Source organism: Crocodylus porosus, unplaced genomic scaffold (assembly GCF_001723895.1).
Source record: "Crocodylus porosus isolate Cpor-Errol unplaced genomic scaffold, CroPor_comp1, whole genome shotgun sequence".
In the NCBI taxonomy this organism is placed as follows: Eukaryota; Metazoa; Chordata; order Crocodylia; family Crocodylidae; genus Crocodylus; species Crocodylus porosus.
In genome coordinates this window covers 9,041,744-9,060,688 of record NW_017728917.1, presented here as the reverse complement: position 1 = coordinate 9,060,688, position 18,945 = coordinate 9,041,744, and the positions used below count along the sequence as shown (strand labels likewise).

Genomic DNA, 18,945 nt, shown 5'->3' with positions numbered 1-18,945 from the left:
TCAGTAATTATTTAGAGCTCAGATTAATTCTAGGGATCAGAGATTACTGTAGCTTGTGATAATTGACTTGCCATCTTTAAACAGGCTCATTTTCACTGTTGTGTGAAATGAATTTCCTAATAATCACATCGTATTGTAATACTTAATCAAAAGCAATTATGTTATATATTGCAGTTCTAAAAACCCTTATAGTAAAGGTTTGAGCATGCTTGCATACTAAAGGGTTTTAAATCTATTTAATCTATAGTATGCATGCAGATAGACTTTTTTTTTTCCTTTTTATCAAAATGTGGTCGTGAGGATCGATTACCTGCCGAATTAAAGATGCATACGTGAATGGTGGTCTCACTTCTGCGTTCTTATAAAACTCTTGGTTCTGGGCAATATCTGCTAAATAAGAGCAGGTGTTCTGTTAACATCACAATCTCCAATTCCTTTGCAATTCGTAGAAGGAACAATTAAAAAAAAAAAAAAAAAATCAAAAAATATCAGAGGGCCCTTGCCCTTACCAGCCATTTACCTGAAGAAATGGGGACATTGTATTTATCAGAGTACCGCCTCCTGATAGGTCCAACGTTGTGCATGCTGGTGGGAGTGATGACAGAAGGTCCCTGGGTGACAGGAGTGATGGGGGTAGTTGGGGTGGTCGGAGTATGAGGTAAGCTCTGCGGAGAAGCCTCAGATGCAGTCTTTGAAAGCGTGACGCTTGACACCAGATTCAGCTATTGCAAGAAGAAAACGAGGGACATTTCCTCAGAAATCACAATTCTTGCAAATTAAGCAATCTGAAAACAGGTTGCACGATTTCAACTATATCATTTGGTTTAACACAGAGAGCAGAGCTTGTATACTTGTTTCGGCTTCTGTGGCTTGAACACTTGCTTTCGCTTTAAATGCTGCTGTAACATCTCCATTACGATCCACTAGGATGAAAATGTAATTGTCTAGATTTTTTTTTTTTTTTTTAAACGTAATTGCAGCAACCATAAATACCGGCAGTCAGGACTTCAGAGAGTGGATTTTTATCATTTTAATAATTTATTTTCGTTCCATTGTTCACAATCTAAAACCCACGCATCTCTTATTTTCACGTTATCATTGTGCATGGTTCTAATCAATCTTCTTGGACACTTAGTTGAAGGCTTAAAATAAAGACCACATTTTGTTAGAAGTACAGTACAAAGAAATGGAATAGCACTACAGCATTTGAGAATTTCCTGTTCCTCCATTTTAAAAGCAGAGCCTGGAATAGGTTAACTCCAGAATAATTTAATTAATTGCACTACATGAAATACCGCGACCATTAAGCCCAGCACAAATGACACGGGTTTTTCCTCTCTCCTTGGTGTGGACTGCACTAGTGCTACCTGCAGAAACCTAAAAGCCTACAACAGCCTGACAGCTAGTCATAAGATGACTGCCTCAAGAACTGAAAACCACAGGCAACTGTTTTTAGTATGCGTCATACCAGTGCCCATCTATATCATTTGACCCTTTCCCAGTTGCCCAAGGACCGCTTTGGAAGCAAGATGGGCTGCTCCTGGAGAAATGTTTTAAACAATCAATACAATACCAAACAACTCCATCAGAAATGGGGGGGAAAGCCTCTTTGATTATTTTCTCATTTCTTTCCTTGAGCCTTTATTGTGAACAATATTGCTGTCGACAGAAGAATTTAATCAGGCCGGGATTCCCCCACTTTTCTTCACGACTACCATTTTTCTTTGCCCGATGTCCAGCCTTTCCCAAACAGAGGTGAGGTGCACCAGCCAGACATTCTCCAACCCATCCGATGCTTGCCCACGATGCTCCTTATTAACGTTTGGGTTTGAAAGAAAACAGGTAAGATCCCTCACATTAATATCATTAAAAAAAATGGAATTTATCCAAAACCAAGTAGGAAAAAAATGCTTTTAACTGTCCAGCGTGAGTATCAATGCAGTAAGCCAATCACCCATAAACAGTGCACAACTGCATGGCAGATAAATTGTTCCTGTTTTTCCCTTTTGAATGCGAAATAGGAAGGGCTCAAGAGTATAAAGCAGTGAAGTGTTGGGGAGATGGAACAGTGTCCACTGCCAGCTCAAGTACTGCTCTGAAGAAATTATTTTATGAAAAGCAGACCTGCGAATACCGCTCTCTTTGTGCAGGTGCTCACAAGCTAGAAGGTCTCTCCTTACAGAGGAAAACATTTAACACTTCAAGGCAATACAGAATTGCACGAGCCCAGCGGGGTGAAGGAGACCATGAAAGGCGATAAGACACAGGCCTGAGTTTCCTGAAAAAAACCCTGCAATGAAGCGAACCAACAAATGCAGCCTGAGGTATATATGCCAATGTGTTCACCTCCTTGTTGATGTGCTTCTGGCTTTTTTTAAAAATTGCTTACACAATAGAAATGTAATGGCCATCCGAACAGAGTCCATTTGTTGACTGGTTCGATTTAAGAGCGCTGATTAGGAATATACACGCTTGTGTCCTTCTGTTATCCATCTATCCATCTATTACGTATGACAAAAAGAGCAATAATGATAATAACGGTACGACTGACAGGTCTCACCATGAAATTAAATCTACTGTATTTTATCTCTGCTTCTAAATGGACATTTTACCAGTCCGATAACTGCAAGCAAATCTGCATCAATTTTAAGTGCCCATCTCCAGCACAAGCTCAGTAGATATTCGCTCCCGTTGGAAAGATCACTGATAGCGTTTCATCATTACGGCTCAAACTACTCCACTTCAAAGGAGTTAAGATTTTTCTTCTTCTTTTCTGACTGTTTAAAAACTTAACATTTAATCTGCTTCTACTGGAAAACTGCAAAAAAGAATCGGCAAAGGTCAATGTTCTCTGCTTAAAGGATTTGAATGGAGTTAAATTTCTTTAGGCTTTTCAGCATAGGTAGCAACTAGAAATAAACACAGAAAGGGAGGAAGAGCAAAGAGGGGGGCTTTAACAGGCTTGACAAATGACACTGTGATTCACACCCACTGCTGGGCTGCCACTAATAAGCTACAGAGGAAGCAGCCAATCTCAGCTAATTACCAGATAAAATTGTATTGTAAGGACTCTAATTAGGAGATGCTTATGGAGGTGATCTAATGATTAAACGCTGCATTCGAATGACCCCACCATCAATGTGCGGTGGTGCAAGATGTCACTGGAATATTTTGTAGAAACAGTAATTTTATTTCAAGGAGGGGAGGCAGTAATATTTGTAATAATGGCTATGAGGTAAACTAATTAAAAGACGGTTCCTAAAGGAAGACTGTGGCTTTGAGCAGCTGTGGCCGTTCCAAAACAAAGTGCCAAATCTCAACAGAGGAGCTGCAGTCAAGTGGAAAATTTCTGCCTGACCTCTGCTCTTGCTATTAATTTGCAGGAAAACTAATGACACATATACATATTCCCACAAAATTGTTCTAATTGCTAATTTGCCAAAGGAGCCCAGTTTCCAAATTAAACATGACTGCAGTTTGCGAGGAGGGAAAGAACAAAAAGCTGGAACACTGTGAGTATAGTGTGTTTCACCTCCGACAATCATTTGTACGACTGAACCAACAAGTTAATGAAATGCCGACCTTGTCAATTGCCAGCAAAGTTTTGCTGCTTTAAGTTTTGTTTGATGATAGCATCTCTTGATTTTCCAAGCGGTCCGATCCTTGCTAGTTGGGTACACAGTGCCCAAAATATACCATGAGGTGGGGGGGAAAGGGGGGGAGCAAGAATAAGGTGCGGGCTGCGCTCCTGAGACTCAACGTGCTGTTATCTATAAAATGTAGACTTAAAAAATTAATTGTGAAGTAGAGCAGAATAACAAATTATGAATGCTGTTGGTTTTGTTGTAATCTTAAAATATTAATTTTAATTGTAAACTATTAAATCTTAATATCATCATCAATTAGGAATGAAAGAGCGGTGAGGCTCTCTCTGTGCTGCTGGCTGCTAAAAGATGATTATGCGGGGGCAAAGATCAGGAAGGGACTGTACTGGGAGGGTTTCTTTTCCTGATGGAAACTCTCCTGAATTTCTCACTGTTTGCACTTTCTATTTAAAAACAAGTTACTATGATTAGAAAAGCTGTTTGTGCTGGTACTTGCGCATGACAAGTTTCCCACATACTGGTGTTTTTGATGAGGTATCATCCTTGCTGGGGGGTACTGAATATGAGTCTCCAAGCTGGCTGTCTAATGACTGTTATTGTGTTATTCTTTGTATTACACCAGAGCTCATAATGTGCTAGGTGCTGTACAAATTCACAAGAGAAGAGTCTTAAGCTCAAGGAATTAAACTAATCAGGCATAAGGGGGCATCTGCCCCCCCGCAACACACACAAAAGTATGCTTTTGTTCTGTAAATTCAACCAGTAAATTCAATCTGCTGGAGGATTTTTAAGAAGGGTGGCTGCACTTCCCTACCTACCATCATTGTTTCAGTGTTCAATATCCCATTCAGGATTATTACCCCAGCAGTCTTTCCTGCCTCCCTAACATCTATGAATCATCATCATCATCACCATCACCATCATTTTTTACTTTCAAGACCTAGCCTTTTCCTTATTTTAAAGGCGATGACTGAGTCATTATTATTTTTCTGAATATAAAAATAAAAGCCAGAAAGGTAACACTCCTTTAGTCCATAAACATGCATTTCTATGACAAGACTCTCCTGTTTGGAGGCAACTTGACTTCTTTTCATGTAAACCTGTTACGTGACTATAATTGCCAGAGATACAAAAGCGGATCTGAATCATTTTCACGAGGAAAAAAAAAAATAGGCAGTGTCACGAGGGGGGCTGCACCTACTGTTTTAGGTCAGCGGTTCTGGGCTGCTGGTGCTGCCACTCTGATCAAGGTTGGACTTGATGATAAAACTGCAGAGTTTCTGGACCTGAATCAGCCTGGTGTGCAGAGTGTTTCTTTAGACACCTAAGGCAGAGAGCAGTAAGGCCGCTGGGCCTGGAGCGTTGCAAGATTCTGCGTCTTCCTTCCCTATTGCAGCCTGGACACATGGCTGCATAAGATGTAGAATCTGGCAGGCAGCAATCACTTAGCAGGTGTTGTTATTGGCAGGGATACTAAGGAAACCCAAGTTGAGGAGTGGGACTTAATGAAAAACAGTATATAAAAACAGCTTTTGTGTGTTGTGCTCGAGAATCTCTTTTTATTGCTGCATATCATTAGTTTTGCAAACGATAAAGTACAGCTACAGCAGCTAAAATGCTCAGTCATTACCTCAACGGTTAAAAGACGATTCTTTTTGAATACTTTGTTTTTACAGTTGCTAAAAACAGTATTTCAAAACAATCCTAATTGCTACGGTTAGGGTAAAAGAAAATACGTTTAAAAAACGGACGTCTAACGGTGCACTGCCTTCAAAATGCCAAAACTTTCTTTAAAAGTTTCATGTCATTTGCACAGAAGTGGATTTTCTACCGAGTACTCAGGATTACTTGTTGGGCAGAGTGGAGAGAAAAAAAAAAGTGGCATTTTTTTTCCTTCCCAGCTCTTTGATATTTAGATAATACCTCCAAGCAGATCAAGCTCCTGATTCATTCTGAGATGCTGACCTCAGACATGAATGAAAATGCTGTGTGCGAATGGGCTGGTGAGGTTGGGAAGAAGGAACCTTAATAGCAAGAACAGAAAAAATAATTCTTGAGAGACTGTGTTGTTTTGCTTTGCATTGAAAAAAATTCCCTCCTGCACCACCACATCCTGGCTCATTCCCCAAGGACGAATGGATTTGTTTTGAAGTATTTTAATTTCAGAGAATCTTCACACCCTGTAATAATGGGAGTAATTCCATATTTTTTCATGAAATAAGCTGCGAGATGCTTCATTTTCCTTCTAAAACGCTCCACAGTTGGGCATCTCAGTTACAAACATCACGTCAGGCACTTGAGCGTATTTATTATTACTACTATAACGGTTCACTCTCTCCCCAGTTTCTCCTCCACACACTCGCACCCCACCATGCTACTTCCTCACTCTCTGCACAATACTCCTCGCAGCAGTAGGGCCCAGAACAGCATGCCTGCCGAGCAGCACCGACGGAGACTTCTCCACACGACAGCCCTACATGTACAATTATCTGCCAGTGACTTGGGCCACGATTCAGCAAAGGGCTGAAGAACATGCCGCAGCTTCGTGGACTTCAACAGGACTTCATAGGCTTTGCTGAACGGTGGTCTTGGTGCACTGCAACGGTTACACGCATGGTCATCCCACCGCCCCTTCCACAACGTAAATTATTTCAAGGAGCTGAAGCAATCTACAGACCGATCTGTGTTGCTTAACATGACTAGACCTGACAAGTTCCTGTACATCAGGGTTGGGCCGATGCCTGAATCAATGCTCAGTGCCAAGAACTGGGCTATGAGCTGAATGGTCTAAAAATACGACACACATTGGTGTGATGTAGCTTAACCAGGGTAAGCTCATGCTGTTGACCAGTGGAAAATATAAGCGATAGCCAAAAATGCATTCAGTTAAAAGAGATATACAGTAATACAGCTCACCTGCCAGTTCTACAATGTAATTATGAACCATTTAAAAACAAACACTAAGATCCTTTAAAACGGGGAAAAAAAAATTCTCCATAATTCTCTATTCCGTCATTAAAAAGCGGTGTTTAAAAATCCCAGTTTATTGCTACATTTGAATCGTAGTGACACTTTCCTTTAAAATCACAGCTATACCAAAATATATTCATTCTAGCATACACCTTGTATAAGTTAGGTTGGGGGGAAAAATTAATTACCAGATGTAAAGAATACTTTGCACTGCAGTAATGGTCATCAGATCTTTTTACCAAAGTCCTACCCCACTGAGTTGAAAGGACCGGGGTCTTTTTTCACAAGGCAAGCGCAATTTCTGCAAAACACTATACTTCGCCATTTTATAATTAATTTTCAAATGCTTCACCTATACATATTTTAATAATTTCTGATTTATCAGATGGTATCTATAATAAAATTTTCTATATTTCAATAAATGAAAAGAAGGCAGTTTCAATCCAACAACAGAGTGTCACACAATATAGGTCTGTCAGGCACCAATTTTTACTTCTAACATGTAAGTTAAAGGATAAGGAATTTATAATGCTGCCTGTGAACGAAACCACTTTTCATACACAAATGTGATCTTTTTTTTTTTTTCAAAGGGTAATACAACAGTACATTTACATAAACTAATCCAAACAATCTATGTATTTGACAATGGCAAACCTCACACAGACTGCCTATTGTTGGTTTACATCTTGGAGTTCTTTATGTTGGCTTGTAACACTGCTCTAGCTGTCAAAGGTTTGACTTGGACTCTAAATAAATGGTTATAGAAGTGCTGTGCAGCGATATTGGACTTCTTTGCAAAAGAAAACCTGCTGTGTATGAATTCAAAAGCTATTAATTTTTCAGTCAAAAATATTCATGCCTATTTCTTTTAATAAAGAAACACTGTGCTGAGCAACTGAGAGATAATGTTGACTAGTGGTACAGAATTTTCAATAGAGCAGTTAAAAATAAATTTAGTAGGAGGTCCCCATCAAAGCTATAATTTTCCAGAATATAAAACATTTTTAATACTAATCAAGACAGCCCTTTTCCCCCATGTTCTTTTTTTTGCTGTTGCTTTCCCCTGTTTATTAGCTGTTTAATAATAATCTTCATAGCGACACCAACTGGTATCTCTGTAGCCTACAACGCCAATGAAAACCTCTTGCCCATCAATACCAAGCATTGATCGGTAGCTCACGAACCGAGCCGTGCTTGTCTGCCTGCTGTTGCCGCCCTTTATTTTTAATCCCCGTCCTCGAGGAGAACTGCTGCTATGAAAGGCCTCCAGGCACAGCTTTGAGACTCCCCCGTTATTCCACTGTTTTAATTTTTAATCCACCAGGAGCAAGAGAAAGCAAATCTCTTCTCCATTTGGCTGGGTCTGTATAGCTGAGCCCACAAGGTGCTGAGCAGTGCTTGCTTTCAACGCTAACGTGAACTGGAGAATTGGACAAAGTTATCTCTAGGTACCGTAAGTCGTTTCCGTTTGTAACAGGTTGCATCCACCGGATCGACCAATTTTAGGAATCTCGGCCGTTTAACTGGAGGGATTTCTAGTGCAACTTTCTCCAAACTCACGGTTGAAATTTCCCGCCAAGTTTGACACCCGAACTTATGTTGTTAAACAGCCTGCCGTTTTCTTTCTGGCGTCCTCCCTATCCACTTCTGCTGCCATTTATTTCCAACAACAGAGAAAGGAAGAAATCCTTTTCTAGTAAAAATGGATGCGCAAAGTGTTTAATGATTTTATGTTCTCTATCTCTGTAATGTGTTCTGTTTCAGACATTAATTTTGTCTACCAACTGCATCTTGGCAGGCTACCATATTTGCTGGGTTAATAGTCTGACTCTTTTTTATTTCTATCACCATAAATCACATATATATGGGTGTGTGTTTGCGTTATTTATAGAAAAAAAATCAGTCAAAACAGATAAACCAATACTTTGTCATTATGCTGCATCATTGCATATTGATTAAAATTGCTAGTACTAACTATAGATTGTCAACGCTCAATTAATTTTCACACAATGACTCAGAGCAAAATCAAATAAAGGCAGTGTACCTTTAAATCTTACAAATCTTAAAATCAAGAAGCAAAGCACTCTCTCCATTTTGAATAATCATGTGAAGCTACAAGGAAAAATTTTAGTATTAGGACGATATTAGACAACAACAGCCAAGATGCAGTTTGGATTGGGGAATGAGGTTATAGATTTGCCTTTGCCAGGTAGTAGTCTTGGTTTGGACGATGAGACCATGTGAACTTACAGATCAAAATGTTTTATTCCATGTGGTCTGCAAGGCGGATCCCCACTTCTGGGCTTTTATGGAGAGTGAGCCAAGGGAAGGGGGCTTTCATTCCCAGTCCCCGTGCACTGCGTGTACTTTAAAAACTGACACTGGGGGATAGTGATTTTTGATCATCATCAAAATGTACATACCGGTAGAGTCTAGTCCATCCGAGCCCATGACGGCAGCCCAGTGAAAAGTGAAATAAATGCAATTCTTATCCTGGACAATAAAATACACTGGCTCTAACGCATCGCCCAATCACATACAGATTTCCCTCACTTGAAGGCACCTACACATGTGTATGTAAAGGCAGGAAAAGGTCCGGTACGTCAGCTTTAAAATTACTCATTTTTAACAACTCCTTGAAGAAGGGGAAGGGGAAAAAAAAAAACCAGAGTTGGCGAAAATTGTTTTACGTGGCAGGGACTATTCTAAGCCAACCGGAGAAGCAATTTTCATCTCTTCACTTTGACAGTCTGTTAAAGTAGGCCACACTTAGTATTATGCTCTGAGGTGGGAAACAGGAAAAGAGGTTGTTGTGAGGCTTTGTTCTCTCTCTGCACAGATCAGTACTTACGGGCTGAGGGGTGGCTTTTGGTTCAGTTGACTTCACGTGTAGGTGTGTCATCATCGCTTGCAGGCGCTCTTTGTCTTTTGCAAGCTAAAGGGGGGGGGGAAGGGAGAAAAGAAAGAAAAAATAAAAGCCCTGTTACTTTATGAATAAAACCCAGAACTCTGCTTATTCCTAATTAAACAGTTGGCACCACAGCAGAAGACAAAGCATCCTTCTTTGCTTAGTTGTTTGGAAATGTTATACGGTCGTTCACAAGGTAAAACTAACTCCTGGTGCTGGGTGTCAGCGTTTCCCAAAGGAAAAATGCATTCGCCCTTGAGTGAGGAGTACTAGACCTGCTGGCACCACGAGGTTCAATGTCGCACCCGACAGCTAAAAGACAGTAGCGAATCATGGTTGTTAACCAATCCCCTCTATTTGCTCAGGAGGCAAAGCAGAAAGCAAGTTATGCGGCTCAGTTGCAAGGCCTTTTTTTTTTTTTTTTCCTCTTCTTGCTTTCTGCTCAGTATTAAAAAAGAAATTCAGAAAATAGACTCTGTTTTTGACATCGCGTACGACTTCGGTGGTGTGTAAGACAAGCAAAGAGACCGCAGGAAGCATCCTCAGAGAGGCAGAACAGGCAGCTTTCAGCTCTGGAAAGCACCAGCTCTGTCTGGGAGAGAAACAAGCCTTTTCTAAAATCAGCACCTCTCTCAGCCCGCCTAGGAAGCCGGGGCAGAAACAGAAGCAAGGGCAATATTCGTCTGAAAGAGGGGCAGCAATTTAAATTGGATCCTCCCAACATGCGTCTTTAAGCAAGAGGAGAGGAAAGTGTGACCATATTAGGAACTATTTTATTAGGGCTCTGTCGCCGTGCGTCAGCCGATTGCCGCTCAGGCCGAAAGTGGCTCAAAACACATAATGCTGCTCCTGTGCTCCTCCTGCTGCGCGAGCCCCCGGAGAACAGCACTTGGTGTGTAAACGGGTGCAGTCTCCTTCACAATGGCAGGCTTCACTTCTCTCAAATCCCTTAAAATTCCTCCTGAAATCCACATCTATGTCACTCCTGGTTCCTCATTTTTATGCTGGCCGGCCTTGGAAATGCACTTGGAACGCAGCGATCAGGCTCTAAAGGGCATTTTTACACGTGCTCTGGGATGCGGCGCCGGGCGCTTTAAGTAGTGAGCCGTGCTAATTAAAAGTGCCTGTGCCTTGTGTGTCAGCACCCGCGCGCTGCAAAAATGGCGGTGGGGTGCTCTGAAGGAAAGCTCCGCAAACGTGTTTCAGTTCAAAGCGCCCCGCTGCCATCCTTCCAGCGCGGGGACGCTGATTTACGTGATGCAGAAGGCTGGCAGAGTGGGTCGATTCCCGCGCTCCAGCAGACTCCATTCACCGAGTCTGCTTGAACGTGCCAGATTTCCGCTGCGCTGCGTCGCTAAGCTCGCTGCCTTTGAAGATGCTGAAAACTTTTCTGTGTGCAATGGGGACCGTTCCTGGCTCTGTTTTAAAACAGCATGGAGGTCCCATGGGCCGCATGCAACCCACGAGGCATTGCCATGCAGCTTGCGGGCTCCCAACTAGCCACCGCTCTGCCTGCTTCCCAGGCTCCCCATCTCCTCCAGCTTCTGCTTCTTGCCCCTCTCTGCTGGGTGCAATGGGAGGGTTTGGGGAGAGTATCCGTGCTGCCCTCGCTGTGAAGGGAGAGTGGCAGGCTGTGCACATGGTGGGAAGGAGAGAACCCAGAAGGGCCTCTCCTGTGCTGCATATGGCCTGGAAGTCTGCAGCCCATATGGTACGTGTCCCCCCACAACTGCCCATAAGTAGATAGCTCTATTTAAAAAAAAAACAAACCCCAAAAACTACTAGCAAATTTGGGTGTGATTAACAAACTTGCCCAGCAGAAAGAAGCCTGTTCTATTCAGGCCTTGAAAACTGACAGCTTTCTCGGCTTTTGCATTTTGCTGTAGAAAATCCACATTCCTGGTGCCAAGAGGAGAAATCCACTCGCATTCCAGTGTGAGTTTAAACAACCTGCCCACCTTATCAGTCATCTGTCTCGAGCAGTAAAACTGGGGAAAGCGTATGTAAAAGAAGGCTCAGTCATAAACTCGGATTTGTAATCTTGTAGTTAAGGCTGTGTCAATCTACCCAAGCGGAGGGGCTCTGCGCGTGCCAAAAAAATGTCAAGATGGGTTGAAAGTTGGCACACAAGGTTTCCAAGACAGGAATTGGAGAAAGGAAAAATTGGTGCAACTGTCTCATGTTCTGAAAGTGCAAACCCCAAATCCCGGGGATTTTCACAGGGTGGGGGGCTGGATGGTTCTCAGGATGGGTGCTGATCTATCAGGATGGGGGCAGGACTTATCAAATGGCTGCTGGGAGAGTCACAGAAGCCAGACCCTGGCAAGGAAACTCCACATCCCTGCAAGGCCACGTAACCCCGGCCCAGGCGCTGGGTGCACTGCCCGAGTCGCCTTCTCCCCATGGGGCTTTCCTGCGGTCTCTTTGGGGAAAGTGGGGTTCTAAAAACCTCATTAGACATTGATTGATGCAAGACCAATGAATGCTTTTATGTTTTGGGGAGGGGGCTGCTCCCTAGTTTTCTATTCTTAGTAGCTTTATTTGCTGACTGGCTCAGCATCTGAGCTGCCTTCGCTGGAGTTGGCACGTGAAACCTCAATTGGGTGACAACCCATTGCAGCACAAATCAAATAAGCGCCCCCTCCTGAAAACCTTCGGCTTGTGACTCAGCAGCCAAGGCAAGGAAAAGGCACGGGGGCACAAAGGGACACACCCTAGCTCTTTTCCTCCCGCGCCTGGGCGTCCGCAGGGCACAGTACATTATTTCACCCCGCGTTGGCAGTGTCCTTGTTTTTATTGTTTTCAGTCATCATCTGGGCATTTTTTTTTTAATGCGGCATTGGGTGGAGGACGCCTATTAAAGATTCTCTGGACATTTCAGGCAGATGCACATTAATATTTTGTCATAGTCTAGGAATTCAAACACTCACACACTTAGGCAGGAGTTTAAATGATGAAAAATGGACGTCTCTCGGTTTCAAAGCAGCGAATGGAATGGAAGTGAAAAATCCTAAGAATTTCTTTATGCCGGTTCCCCTTAGGTCAGGAAGCAAGAGTGATATCAACCCGTACCTCCATTATTACCTCCCCACCATCCGGTTAGATCATTCAAAAGAAGTCATGAGGTCTTGCTAAGCCAGTGACGTGAGCCAGCTCTCATCACTGTGGCAGTGACTGGGGCTCGAGAGGTCTAGAAATGGGGGCCTATTACTAGTTTTGCAGGAAAATGCACACGATTACTAACAGCACCCTTTGTGAAAGGACTGGTATGCACACAAATTAAACGGATGCACATTACTCAAAAACAGGCCCGTTCTGACTTTTCAGAGCTACTTGCAGGTGTTTTTTGTGACCCTGCTGATCTCCTGTGACAGGTGGCAAACGTACTGGCTCTATAAAATGCTGCCTAGATCATCCGACGTGCCATGCCGCGCATCTGCTTCCCAGCAGGACCTGCCTAACAGTGCACTGGCATTTATACAGGGGGCAAGCTCCCATTGCAGAGTTAGACTGGAGCACTAGGCTAGACTGGACCAGCATTAGGTTGGGCAGCGTAGTGCTGGGAGAAAGTATCGACCCCCAACACACAGCCCGAGCGCGCACCCTGCAGTAAGGGGCTTTGGAGTGCTATACTGCTCTCACGACTGTGGGTCCAGGATCCCCTTCTTTGACTCCCTCTGAAAGACCACAATACCTCTGTGTAGTGACCGCCTTCCCCTGTAAGGAAGCATCCAGGTCTCAGGCACTGCTGACGGTGCAGGTGTCTGTAAGCTCTTCGGGGTACTGCACCCACTCTGGGTCAGATGTAAGGAGCCCTTACAGATGTGGTTGCTCACTAGGATTTATCTGGCCTGTTGGTTTTCAAGCACCCCTGACCCATCCTCTTGCACTTAGCCCTGCCTGTATCAAAGGATGCGGACGCTGCTCTTCTGTTCTCTCTGCAACCCTCACTCCGTCCCCTCTTTTTGCTTCGGCTGCCCATATGATCCTCTCTGTCTGGCTATAAAATCACACAGGGATTCTTCTCAGTGACTCATCTAGTGGCTCTTCAAGATGGATCCGATTAGTTCTGCACCAACGTGGGTCAGTAAAAGTGCAAGCTAGCCCTGAGCACGTGCCAAAACAGTGGTTCCCCGGCGTTCCTTTGACAGCTGGTTCCATTTTCCAGTTGCTCCTCTGAAGTTTCATCTGGTATTTATCTTAGGCTTTCATAAGATGCCTCTCACCGTTGTCTCTAAGTGCTGCTTAACTAAAGAGTCTCTTGCCAATTATTACTGTAAACACGTATGTAGTGCTTGATGTTAATTTGGCACTTTAGAAAGTAGATAACGAGACCTCCCCCCAGCTTGGGGAGCAGGTTCAAATCTAAAACAAATGTACGTGAAACGCAGGACACGGGAGGAGATGGAAGGCACAGAAAAGCAGGTAAGGGCAGGGACGCCCTTCCAGGCATGGGTGGCAGGAGAGGAGAAAATGCCAAGGAAAAAAAAAAGATGATAGGAATAGGAAAGCAAGGGGGATTTGTGTGGTAGGGAGAGGGGAAAGAGGATGAGGAGTCTTGGAAATAAGGACAAGGAGCCCGAGTTTGAGCTGGAAGTATAAAGAGGGATTCGACATGAAACTCCAGCAGCAGCCTTTTGGACACACAGACGGTGAGGGGAAGGGAGGCCAGTCATCAGGTCAGGGTACTTAGTACAAGAGAAGATCAGGATGTGGAGGAGGTTTTTGCTACATCCTCAATCACTACCAGCGATTACTGTTTCTGATCTTCTTTGGAACATCTCTTACATATTTGAAGACCGGCCAAAGCTGCCTTTTCTCTTCACTGGAAACGCCCAAGTATCTTCAAGTTTCCCTGTTTCAGGCTATTTTTCAAAAGCTAGTGACATGCCGGTTGTTTTCTTCCAAACTCTCTTCCAATAAAATGTAGGCCCCTCAGACAAATCCAGTCCTCCAGCTGCAGCCCAGCTACACAGAGCAGCATGCAGCTTACTTGTCTATACCCCCTCGTTCTTCTCCTTCCCATGCCCCAGCCACCCACATCTCTCTCTGCAAACCTCTTCATCAATTCCACCAAAAGATTCATAGTCACAGCTGTCCTCTGGAGATCATCAGGATCTTGCTTGGCAGGAAAGTCTGCTGGGGTGAGATGATCCCAGCAAGGTGAGCGTCCAGGTGTTTTTTTGAAGATCTCCAGAGTAGGTGACTGTACTATTTCTGGGGGGAGTCTATTCCAGACCTTGGACACTTGAGTTGTAAAGAAGTTTTTCCTTATGTGTAATCTAAAGTGGTCTTTCCCCGGGGAGCCCTGGTGAACAGATGTTTTCCCAGTCCCTAATATGCACTCTTCATATATAGATAGGCTGCCACCAAGTCCCCTCCGAGTCTTCTCTTCTCCAGGCTGAGCAGACCCCTGTCTCTCATGATAGGACCTGCTCATATCTCTCATGTCCTGCTCATCTCTCTCATCATATGATCTGCTCTCCATACCTCTAACCATATGCGCAGCCCTCCTTTGGACTCTCTCAAGTTTCCCCACATCCTTCCTGAAGTGCGGTGCCCAGAACTGGATGCAATACTCCAGCTTTGGCCTTGCCAAGGCCACGTATAGCAGGAGCATGACATCTTCAGCCTTGTCTGAGATGCATCAATAGATGTAATCCAGTGTTTTGTTTGCTTTGCCAGCTACAGCATTGCACTGGTGGCTCATGTTCACTGTATCAAGACTCCCATCATGTCACCATGACTTCAATAAGGAGAAATACCAGGAGGCAATTACTTTACTTGTGGTATTTCAAATGTGTTTATAACAGAAGTAGTGACAGGCCAGAGAGTCACAACCTTCCTGCCCGCTGGTATGTATGACGGGATGCCTGACATTGCTTACCCTGAATATGAAATAAAACGAAACTTTTATTCATCAGCATTCGCACTTTGACAGAGTTCTGTGTAAGATGAACAAAAACTAAAGAAAAGCCAATGGTGCTAAATGGGGCACTTTGTGTTTCAAACAAAATCAATGCACAGCCCTCAGCTATACAATTACTTCCAAGACAAATAATTTAAAGCAACAGAGCTATGTCAAGGAATTGAACAGAGTCAGCCAGAAATGCGTGAGATGACATTTCTTGCGTTCTCAAGACACTTCATTGAAAAGGGACGGGATGACATGAAACCACAGTACTTTAGGATCCTAAGGAGTTTGCAGAAGTGGCTCTGGGCTCTGCTTTGGCTGTCACAGAGTGCATCTATTTCTCTTCACTCTTGTGATCACTGATGCCAAAAGAGCTGAGCAAATGGCCAGTTGGTTGGAACATCTCTGGCTCCTGCTCTCCATAGAAATCACAAAAGGATGTCTCTATACCATGCAATACCTCTCCTCCCTCCTAGAAGGCACATCTGGTATGCAGAGGGGAGAAGAAACGCATCACATCGATCCAGCACCTGTCCAAGAGGGAGCCAAGAGAAGACTTTCCATCAAATAGCACTTGACAGCATGAGAAATCAAAGGTGGCCCAATGCCTTGGCTATGCATGAATAACTTTCCATTAAAGCAGGACAAATTTGCAATTGGACTCCGTCACAGGCAATACGATACACTGCTGCAAGTCATGTGCAGAATGCGGCCTTTGCCAGGGTGCCGCACCATGATCAGTATGTAGTGCTCGACCATCCCACTGGATAACAAAGCAGCTCGCTAGCTCTTTGAGTACCACTGGGTAAAGAGAGGCCTTTCTTACCTAGATCAGAGAATGCAAATCTACTAGTATAAAGGCTGAGCTGTGTAAACTGGGTAGCTAGTTTTAGTCCAAGTGCCCAATTTCTTGGTAGGCCAGGTGTCTACCCCATGAAACTTTTTAGTGCAAATGGCGCTCTTGGGCAAACCCAGGTTAACTACTCACTAGAAGACTCCTACAGAGTAGGGAAATCCTCTGGCTACAGAGCCCCTGTCACGCTCTTGTGCCACCCCTCCTTTTTAAAATCTCTAACCACTACGCATACTTGCTCTGTATAGCTCTCTCTCCATGCAGCTTTGCAAAATGCCAAGCACTTTTTCTCTAACCTGACAATAATGCAATTAAGTGGACAGGGAGCAGGTTATTGCCACTGCCTCATCCAAAGACCATTGATTTTCCTTGCCTCTGTTTTAGTCTTCCAATAAGAAAGTGCAAATTCACGACCAATGAGATACCAATATATCAGACTTCGGGACAGTAAAAAAATATGGCTAATGAGTGTACTATCATGTTAATATGGATGCATCTCATTGGCATGGACTATATCCTTCTCTTACCACTTCTCTCATCATTAGCCCTGAGTTTCAGTTAGTACTATGAAACACCACACCATCCTTCATAATATTTTCAAGGAATCACAATGCACTGGCAGTGAAAACACATCTCTGTTGTGCTCAGCTCCTCTCACAGAGCTTCATTCTGCCATCCCCATGCATGCAATTCCCACTGGCTACAGGAGTACAGGAATGAGCCCATTATGTTTTTCAACCTCACTGCAACCCAATCCTCAGCTTACCTCCGCCTCAATTGTTATTGCATCTTGGTGAAAGATTATCTTATATTTCAGTCCACCAGCAGGGCTGTTTTGCTTTTTTGGATTTTTTTTTTTTAAATTCCCAAGAAACTTGTTCAAATAACAGACCATTTCTCCTAACAATTTCTGCAAGACACTGCTATTTTATGACTAGTTTGATTTTTATAAAACTTATATTAAAATACTCTGTACTGCTTTGGCTAACAGTGAAAGAGTGTCATGACTGCAGTGTTACTGAAAATAAAATTTTGGACATATCTATGAAAGAAAAAAAGGCTAATTTGTAAGGCAAGAAGATAAAAAGGATTTAAAAAAAATGGTTATCTTGAAAAAGTATCAACAAAAAGTTTAAGTGTGTTTTTGCTGATTTTTCTCTACAACTATTTGAAGCTATAAATGACTTAACTCAGTAAAATTCCAAATGTAATTATCTTCTGTACTTAGCCCTGGGCTTTCCACATATCTCTAAATTGCTGTCTTGCATACAAAATAGGTTTTTCAATAGCTGGTAACTATATAATGTACAACATTGTTTTAATTTCCCCTCCTTTGCTAACCTCTTGCCTACACAGAGACACAGACACACAGTCAAAGTCGTCCAGCTAGAGCAGGGAAGCACAGGGAGATTATAAAGAACTCAAAAGCATTTTTGAAAGACAGTGACAGAAATGGGTCACAACGATGCAATTGCACATTTCAATAAACTCCAAATTTACCCTTTTTTTGGACTTTCAAAAACTCATTCGCTCCACGTGGCAAAAATAAGCCTTAAACGAGAGGCCACCAAACAAGTCAGATTAGGCAGTGTTTCGAAGTGAACAGTGATCATTTCCCCCATGCCAGCGACTCGAAACCATTGGGAACACGTTCCAGTCTCCCCTGGCCGCCCTCCTCTCCCACCCCAATTTGAGGATAAAAAGCAACAGACACAAACTGATGCACTCCCAACCAGTCGGCTTGTTTAAGCTTCCTATTTCTTTTCAAGTTACGGTTTACAAAAGAGGAAATGAAGCTGCAGTTTCTTTTGACAGTTCTTAAAACTACTGCAAGGAAGTTTTGAAAGCCGGTTTTCAATCATAGTGGGAAAAGCAGAACTCATTTTTATGGCTGTTGAAAATTGAATTTGATTAATACTGAGGTAATATTAAAATAAATTTCATTTTACCTGTAGCTCTAACTGCTGTACAACCTGCATTTGTACTCTACATTGGGCTGTACTTCTATCATCCAGCGCATGCTCGCTGTTGAGATGTCTGTAACAATACACAGAAAATCATTAAGTGAAATGGAGAAACAAAAAGGAAAAAATAGTTACCAGGATGAATAAGCAACTTGAGTGTTATCCAGCAGACCTTCATCAGTAGCTGAGTTTTTTTTTTATTCTGTCCTGCTCTAGTGCTCATTACCGTCACTCGGGATATTTAGCACAGATTTTCAGTGAAAGATTCATTCAGGTCTAAAAGACATACTGCAGAACAGTTGTTTTTCTCCATTTAGGTAAATACAAGTGAAATTAAGTAGTAGTAAAATAATTTCATATTACTGGACAATAAGATGCTGGATATAGCTACATGAGTACATGCAAAGAGGCAAACTCAGTCTCTGAGCATCCTTGATTTATACGGATTCAAAATAAACAAGAATATGACTGTGTAAAGAATGGAAAAAAGAAACACACAAATTTTGATGTAGAAACATATGCCAAATACAGGTACTAATAAAAAGAGAGAAGGGTATGGACAGTCACTGTACAACAAACTTGATTCTTGATCTAACAGGAACTAAAACGTTGTCTAGGACAATTCGTCAAACATGGCTGCACGCACCAGCACAGCTGGAGTGAAAGATGTCGCAGCTCCCCAACGCCAGCGCTGGATAAATTAATCATGCCAACAAAATTGTTCGGGGCCA

General features: G+C 42.9%; 1 protein-coding gene across 14 annotated transcripts in view; it reads right to left on the bottom strand.

The window, feature by feature from the left end:
• The window catches only part of FOXP1 (forkhead box P1), a 442,485-nt gene that overhangs the window by 20,861 nt on the left and 402,679 nt on the right, over positions 1-18,945 (bottom strand). For 13 of the 14 annotated variants that reach the window (XM_019536645.1, XM_019536646.1, XM_019536642.1 and 10 more), the window contains 4 exons: positions 18,200-18,287; positions 9,427-9,510; positions 521-722; positions 311-390 (listed from right to left, as the gene is read on the bottom strand). In XM_019536645.1, the coding sequence (XP_019392190.1) occupies positions 311-390; positions 521-722; positions 9,427-9,510; positions 18,200-18,287 (454 nt within the window). The remainder of the gene's footprint in view (positions 1-310; positions 391-520; positions 723-9,426; positions 9,511-18,199; positions 18,288-18,945) is intronic. The other variant, XM_019536650.1, reaches the window with a different exon arrangement.